The sequence below is a fragment of the Vicia villosa genome, linkage group LG4 (genome assembly GCF_029867415.1).
Source record: "Vicia villosa cultivar HV-30 ecotype Madison, WI linkage group LG4, Vvil1.0, whole genome shotgun sequence".
NCBI classification, from domain to species: domain Eukaryota; kingdom Viridiplantae; phylum Streptophyta; class Magnoliopsida; order Fabales; family Fabaceae; genus Vicia; species Vicia villosa.
This window is the reverse complement of record NC_081183.1, coordinates 98,927,573-98,936,282: the sequence shown is the minus strand read 5'-3', so window position 1 is coordinate 98,936,282 and position 8,710 is coordinate 98,927,573. Positions and strand designations below refer to the sequence as shown.

Below are 8,710 nucleotides of genomic sequence, written 5' to 3'. Positions count from 1 at the left end.
AATACAATTGCATGAGGATTTATCGGGGGAGAGGAGACCAATTCCGCCCGAAAAAAGGTATGTCTGTCGGATATTGAATATAAAGGGTTTCCTCGAGGAGCTAAAGGAAGGCCAGACTAAGACGCTAGAGATCAAGATCACTTTTTAAGAGAGGGATACAACAAGTATGCACCCCCATAACGAGGATCTCATGATCATCATCGTGAGGTGCGATGATTGGGAAATCAGAAGAGTTCTATTAGATCAAGGGATCTATGTAGATATACTTTACTGGAGTGCATTTCAGAGTCTCCTCCTTGACCCAAACCACCTAAAAGATTTTAATGGATTACTGGTTGAGTTCTTTAGGGATCAAATACAAGTGAAAAGTTACATAATACTGGAACCACCTTTAGAGTGGAAGAACAAACCAAAGAGATCAAGGTCAGATATCTGGTTATAGACGCCTTTTTTTATAATATTATTATATAGCAACTAACTTTTAATTAGATGGATACCATATGTAATACTTGCTGAAATTACCAAAATTGTGGGGTGCCAAGTCAAGGTTGGAGTGTCGGGATTAAATCTCTCCAATAAAAAAAAGGCCCGGCCCAACTAGTTTACGCCACTCCACCGAGCTTCACTTCATTTCACAACCAGCACAGCGTCACACTACATTGCATTGCACACACTGAAAACAAAAACAAAGCAAAGCTCGCAAAACTTGCAGTAAAATGGTAGCCATAGCAACCCCCCAGAGAATCAAAACCTTCGAAGACTTCGCTAAAGTTCATGCAATTTTACTCGCCGCCTCAGGCTTGCCGGAGCCACTTCACCGCCGCCTCTTCCAGAAACTCTCCACTGAGACATTTGACGGCGGCGAACACTTCCAGATCGAGCCATGCGAAGAAAACCGCCAGAGACGCCTCGTCTTAACTTCGGATTCTATGGCCAAAGACTCCAATGTCTTCCTCATCGATCATGCTTGGACTTTCAGACTCCCCGACGCTTACAAACAGGTCCTCACCTTCTTCACATTCTTCTTCCAACTCTAAATTCATCTTTCTAGGGTTTCATTTTGGTGTTTACTTTGTTAATTTTTTGTGGTTTTAGCTGCGTGAAGTTCCGGGATTAGCAGAGAGGATGAGTTCTTTGATGTGTGTGGATATTGACAGAAATTTAGATGGTGAAACTGAGGTGGATGAAGTTGGTGATGAAGTTTCGAGAGACAAGGTTGATGTTGTGGAAGTAGTTGAGAGGGAGGTTCGAGAGGCGAAAGAGAAAGGTGATGGTACATTGAGATGGTTAGAGCTTGACGGTCTCGATATTGATGATGATACGCTTCTCTCACTGGACTTGCCTGCTAGATTTCCGGTTTGTAACTGTAACTGAACCATATATCCAAACTGAATTGCACTGAACTAAACAAAATTCGAACTATTTAAGTAGTCAGTGAACTGAACCATGTATTATAAAGTGTATATAGGTTCAATTATCTATATAGTGTGACATGAGCAAATAGAAATCATGTTTTGCACCCGAAAAAAATAAAAGAAATTGTGCTTACTAAACTTAGGAATGCTATAATATGATATGAATTAAATCGGGTAGCAAGATGGACGGGGGGCATTATTATTATTTAATCATCCCTGAAGTATTAGGTTTGTGTTATTTGTCATTTATAATAAATCGAATAATTACACACTATCCTTGATTTTCTTTGTTTTAGGATTTAGTTACGCTTAGCCTATATGGAAACAAGCTTACAAGAGCTGACCTGATTGTTAAGGAAGTCATCAAATTTAAACATCTCAAAGGACTCTGGCTGAATAATAATCCGGTTCTTAAAAATCGGTATGTTTTCTCATATTTTGAAAATTTCTTAAACAATGTATTCCTTTTTTGCAAGTCCTTTTGTTAAGGAGAACTAAATTACTTTACCTCTAGTGATGGTGAGCTTGCAGATATTATTCTTAAAGAATTACCAGAACTGGAGATTTATAATTCAACTTTCACAAGCAATTTTGGGGAGTGGGCTTTGGGCTTTTGTGCAGAGATATATGGAAAGGATAGCCCAACAAATGCTGATCAAGCTGACAGTCCACTGCTGAGTGTATCTAATCTCGATCTTTCGGATAGAAACATTCACAATTTGATCAACAAGGTTGAACCTTTAGTTTTGCTTTTTTTTAAATCTATTTAGCTTATGTTTTAAAAGTATTGATATACTAAAACATATTATTTTACTGAAATACATTTTGATTGCTGGAGTTCAAAATGCTGATATTTATGAATGTCTCCTTGAGTCTATTCTCAAGAGATGCATAATGGTAAACAGATCATAGTCAATAATTTTTTTTTAACATACAACATTACCAAATCATTATTTCCAATACCATATCTGCATGTTTTTATCTATAAATATTTTGATGATTCTTCCCATTTTGTCAGGAATTTTCACCCATTAGTTTGCCATCCCTTTCTTACTTGAATATTCGTGGAAATCCATTGGAGCAAAACTCAATTGCCAACTTGTTAGGTCTGCTGAGGGAATTCCCTTGCTTACGCTCCTTGGAGGTACTTTGATTTATATTAGCACAATTTTTCTAGCTCCAAATTGCCTGTTATTTATTAAATTGGTATGTCCATTCTCTGGTAACCAGTGTTTTAGCCTTTGGGAATTTGAGCAAATTTTTAGGTTGATATTCCTGGTCCTCTTGGAGGAAGTGCCATTGAAATTCTAGAATCTCTTCCAAACATTTCTGAACTAAATGGTATTAGTACATCCAAAATATTGGAAACTGGAAAGCATGTTATTGATTCAGTGCTTCATCCTCGCCTCCCTGAATGGACCCCTGACGAGCCTATTCATGATCGTATTATAAGTGCAATGTGGCAATATCTAATGACATATAGGCTTGCTGATGAAGAAAAGTTAGACGAAACCTCTGTATGGTATGAAATGCATTTACTTCTTTTTACTTTCTTGGTTCTAAGGCAGCACTAGGTTTCTTTTGATCAGTATATGCTTTTAAGTTATGAGTTTTTGCATGTGTTGTTTAATTACACAAAATTTCATCAAGGTTGTCTGATTTGTAATTTATTGTTGTGATACCACTTGAATCAATGGGTCAATATTGGGCCATTCAAATTTCTGGGTTCGGTACATTATATGAAACACATGATCAACTTGGAATTTCCCAACAATAAACAAAGTAACAAACTAACATCATATTGTTTTGAATATTTTTAGGTATGTGATGGATGAATTTGGTTCTGCTTTGCGGCACAGTGATGAGCCAAATTTTAGAGTGGCACCCTTTCTTTTTATGCCGGAGGGTAATCTAGCATCAGCCGTGAGGTTTTCTTCTATATTTTTCTTTTGAAATTTGTGCCATGATGTTGAAGTCACATTTTCGTGATCTAAGATACTTTCTGCTTTACTATATGATTGAGCTTGCATAATTTGTAATATTTTTCTTGATCATTTTTTTATTATTAGTTTTGCTCCTCAGTTCATGCATGCTCAGCTCTTTCATAAATAACTTAAATACTTGTGTAGCTCATGTTAGTGACACTAAGTGTGAAACTTTTTCCTGCTTCCTTTTAATGAATCATGCATGTTGTCGCATGACCTCCAGATTTGTGATAATTCAAAATTAGTCACTTTACAAGTAATAACTCCCACTTTTCCCAGCTATTCCATTCTGTGGCCGACACGAAATGTTTGGAAAGGTGATGAATGCAGTCGTGACTTTCTTCTTGGTATTGGGGAAGATAAACAACGCTCTGCCAGACTTACTGCCTGGTTCCATACGCCAGAGAACTATTTTATCCAAGTATTTCTTCTATTACAATGACAGATTATGATAAAAATACATCATACAAAAGTATTACGGAAGTTTGAAACTAATTAATTTACTACTTTCAGGAGTATGAGAAGCACAATCAGACATTGCGATCCACAAGTTTATTACCAACCACCGTGCAGTCTTCTGAGAGTAAAAGTATCCGTCCGCATGATGGACGTCTATTACGGGTTTACACAGATATACCTCAGGTGGAGGAGTACTTGACGCATCCTGATTTTTCAATCAGTAAGTGGACTGCATGCATCTGATAACTAATATATTGCATATCCTCCCTAAACTATTTCAATATTTGTTTCTAACATGGTTTTCGTGTGTACTTCTGTTGTTTTACTTAACCACAATGGCATTGGTTCTTGATCTTCAACCCTTAAACTTTAGTTCTGTCATCCGAATGTTTCAGTCCCATATGATGGAGACCCAAATTGAAGGGTTCTTATCATAATTGGGTTGGAACTGCAGGTGTATCACCTTTCTCAGAAGCTTTCCCAGGTCTCCTTAGGATTGCTAACCCTCAATCACTTGTACCAATGTAGGAAGTAGAAACGTTCTTCCAGTACTTCAACAACCATCATTTTCTGTGTGTTGAACTCCTACTCAGAATGGATCATCCACCCATACTCCTTTAAAATCAGCAATCCTTATCTGTTCCTCAAATGCCTCCCATAAGCTTGCAAATGTCCTCTGCAAAACTTCTTTAATTTACTTCTTGATCAGTCCACACACTGTTCCCAGTTTCTTGAGAGCTTCATTGCTAGGTACTGGTTCAAAATATGGAAGCAAACAAAACAATATAGGCAATTTTATTATAAATCCCCCACTAACTCCACTCTGGATCAATTGTTATCCAAGTCAAGAAGAGCAGGAAGACATATAATGATGTCTTCCCTATGTATTTAAGCTGGTCTCTCCCAGTCCCAAGTCCGAGACAAAACTAATTAGTCAACTAATCAACTTCCTCTAGCTTCTTTGCCTCTATTAAACAGCCTAAACTCCAACAGTTTTCCTAACAAAAATGGTGTTCAGATTTAGGAACCTTTCTTTTGGTATGTGGAAAGAAATCACCCAAAACTGGACAGAATTGAAGAAATAAGATAATGGTTTTAACTAGAATAAAGATTGATCAACAAAATTGAGATGAAAAGATCTCTTTAAACATTTTGTTGCTATCAATTGAATGAGATACTAGGAAAGAGAAGATACATTAGGTATACAATGAAGATGATAACCCTGCACTAAGGTTCCTCCAAAGGAGCACTCTCCTTTCACTAGGGCTTTCTCTAGTCACAATTTATTTACTCAAAGCTATCTTTCCCCTCTCCCATTGAAGTCTATTCAAAGACTTTCTAAGATATTCAAAATAATTACTCTGAACAACCACCTTACAAACTTATCAATTTTAATTGCTAACTCATAACTACTCTGATTATCTAACAGTCTATATCCTAACAGACTGTGCTTGGCTAACAGGGTTCCTTGATTTAACTGATGTAAGCTCTCCTACTTGGGTCTGCTCCTAACAGCATGCTTGAACTCTTTTATGTTTGTCCTTTCTTCAATTCATAGCTAGCAGTTAAACTATCTTGTAGCTTGGAACACTTTGAATATATGTCAATCTTCAAATGAAGAGCTTAAATTGATTTTTCCTTCTTTGATTCAAACCTTATCTCTTTCTGATTAGAATTGACATCTTATGTTGGTCATAAAATTCCCTTGGCTTTGATATTATGGTTGTCTCCACTTTTAAACTTGGACATATTCTGACATTTTCCCTCTCGTTTTGAACATGTTTGGCTACAGTAAAGGACCCAAAAGATGCAGATATAATATGGACATGTGTGCAAGTAGATGAGGAATTGAAGAAGGCCACAGGAATAACAGATCAGCAGTACGTTAATCAATTTCCGTTTGAGGCTTGTCTTGTCATGAAACATCATTTAGCAGAAACAATTCAGAAGGTGATGTTATAGTTAAGTTACCATTGTATACTGATGTAGATGAGATTATCCTGAATGTCTGTCATGTTTCTATTATCCATTTCTATTGAAATGCCCTCACACCCTCACAGAAATATGCATTATATTATACTTGTTCATCCTAGCATGCTGCTTTTTAATTCTATTTTTCAAGTCACTTACAAATAAATTGAAGTGTTAGTCTCTCTTTTCCCCTTCGAGGCTTTTTAAATAATGAATCATTTTGGGGTTGGGGTGATTTTCCTTGCTACAGGCACATGGATCTCCTCAATGGTTGCAGCCTACTTATAATCTTGAAACTCATCTGAGTCAACTTATTGGTGACTATAATGTACGCAAAAGAGAAGGACTAGACAACCTTTGGATCTTAAAACCCTGGAACATGGCCCGAACAATTGATACTACTGTAACTGATAATTTATCGTCCATAATCCGACTCATGGAAACTGGTCCAAAAATATGCCAGAAGTATATTGAACAGCCTGCTTTGTTCCAAGGGAAAAAGTTTGATCTTCGTTACGTAGTACTGGTTCGGAGCATGCACCCTTTGGAGATATTCCTATCAGATTGTTTCTGGGTATACTGATTCTTCTTTATTTATTCCCATGCCCTTAAAAGATTAAATTCTAATGGCAATTAGTTTTATGATTTTTTTTCAGGTAAGGATAGCCAACAACCAATATTCGTTGGACAAAAGTAGTCTTTTTGAGTACGAAACTCATTTCACTGTTATGGTATGTTTGATTGAAATATTCAATATTTGAGTGCTTTCCTTTTTCTTATCAAGTTTTAATGTATTCAATCAATGCATGGATCTCAGAATTATAGAGGAAGAATAAATCAAAAGAATATTAAGGATTTTGTGAGGGAATTTGAGGAAGAACATCAAGGTAATTGGGACTACCACCTATTTTATGCCAATTCTAAAGATGAACTTTTGGAGGCTTCCAGAGCATATTATACATTTTGAATGAATTTTTGTTACAAATTCATGTCCTTGTATCTCTTGGCTCTTGCAGTTAAGTGGTTGAATATACATACCAGAGTAAGGAGCATGATTCGTTCAGTGTTTGAGGCAGCTGCGGTTGCACATCCTGAGATGCATAGTCCAACATCAAGGGCAATTTACGGTGTAGATGTCATGTTAGACAGCTCTTTCCAACCTAAGTTATTAGAGGTTGGTAACTGAAACAGTGGTTCTCATTTGATGCTCCTTTCAGTATCAACAAGTTTTATATTTTACCTGAACTCCTTGATTTTAGGATGCCAGTCTATTAATTGCTATTTGTCTAATGCAGCATTATTTGTTTAGGATGTATTTCCCTATACGAATTATTGAATTACATGTATAACTTGTATTTTCTTTTGCAGGTAACTTACTGCCCTGATTGTACGCGTGCTTGCAAATATGACATGGATATCGTAGTTGGAGAAGGAGGTGTTGCCAAAGGTTCTGATTTCTTCAACAATGTGTTCAAGTGTCTCTTTTTGAATGAAATTTCTCAGGTTAGTCCATTGTAATCTAGTCATCATACAGATTTGACACTTTTTACCTAAGGCCTTCTTCCTCCGACAACGGCTACAGGTTCTTTTAGCAATTACATGTATAACTTTGATTTCTTTGTAATTCGTATTCTAGTCATCTTGCGTGATGTATTTTTCCTTCTGTGCTGGACTGATGGTGAGAGTGAGAATAAACAATTTTGAGCAACGTTTGATTTATTGGCTGGAAACGATAAATATGGATATACTATCACTTTTTAAATCGTTTCTCTTTAAAATTAACCCAAGTTTGGTCTTAATTTTAAATTTTGATGCATAAGTTCCTCGTTGCCTTGCCCCAAGTTTTATGTGCTTGCTAAATTAGTTGTTGAGAAAACAAATATTAGTAAATATTTTCCGATGTATATAATTTACAATGCTGAGATGTCCTGTTAAAATGACTTTTTGATGAAGTTGTTAGGTTAGGTTGTCATACAGCAACAAAAAAAAGTTAGGTTGTCATACGAGAGGTTTGATTTAAGTTCCAAAGGAAGAAAAATAATTTATGAAGTTGAGTTGTGAAAGAACTTGGCGAGTATAACAAAAATAGAAAGTAGAAATACGGTGACACACTAGAATGAGAAAATGCAGATGTCTATTCAGGTTACTTGGGTATCACATGTCTTCAAATGTTTGAAGTATTTCTATTGTGTGTGCAATACACAATCATGGCTTGAGTCAAAAGTTAGAAGGCCGTCATGTTGCCGGGCATTTAAATATTGAAGAGATTCTTTTCAACTTTCTGATAGACACATATTTTAATTTATGTGAAACTAAACGTAGTATTGAATAATTATTGCTATTCATAAGAAACTCACTTCTTTTATCATGTTTATGAGTCTAATAGTGCAATAATTGAGAAAGTCTATGTTAACATAGTCAGAAAACCCGCTCTGGAAATGACATATACTCTCTTCGTTCCATATTATTTGCCGTAGTTGAACATTTCACCAAGATTAAGAAACAGTAATAAATGAAAGAGAGAGAATAGTGACTTTACCAAATTAACCTGATTAACTGTTGATGTATTCAAATTAGCATTAATGTTAAGTGAGAAAATAATAAAGAGTATTTATTAAATGGTATAATTGAAAGATTAAATATAAAATTGCATTAGTAATTTAGAATGACAAGTATTTTGAGATAATTTTTTATATGCAGAAACATTGTCCTAAGTTTGTAGTTTTTTAAATCCAAAGTAATCTTAATTCGATTAACATTGCTATTATTTGATTCAAAAATCAATAAACACGAATAGCATATAACAAAGTATTTAAAAAAAGACAGTCAAAGACATAGTAAAAAAAAGTTCTCAAAGTATGGTAAAAAAACCAAAACATC

The 8,710-nt window shown here is 35.5% G+C and overlaps 1 protein-coding gene across 1 annotated transcript; it reads left to right on the top strand.

Moving 5' to 3' along the window:
* The first annotated feature begins 640 nt into the window (after window positions 1–640).
* On the top strand, window positions 641–7,592 carry LOC131595008 (uncharacterized). The gene is made up of 15 exons (XM_058867223.1): window positions 641–1,001; window positions 1,096–1,356; window positions 1,712–1,836; window positions 1,930–2,146; window positions 2,434–2,559; window positions 2,681–2,937; window positions 3,236–3,343; window positions 3,680–3,821; window positions 3,914–4,079; window positions 5,652–5,809; window positions 6,081–6,404; window positions 6,487–6,561; window positions 6,648–6,717; window positions 6,847–7,004; window positions 7,199–7,592. The coding sequence occupies exons 1-15, from the start codon at window positions 717–719 to the stop codon at window positions 7,346–7,348; spliced, it is 2,622 nt and encodes an 873-aa protein (XP_058723206.1). The 5' UTR covers window positions 641–716; the 3' UTR covers window positions 7,349–7,592.
* Window positions 7,593–8,710: the final 1,118 nt, after the last annotated feature.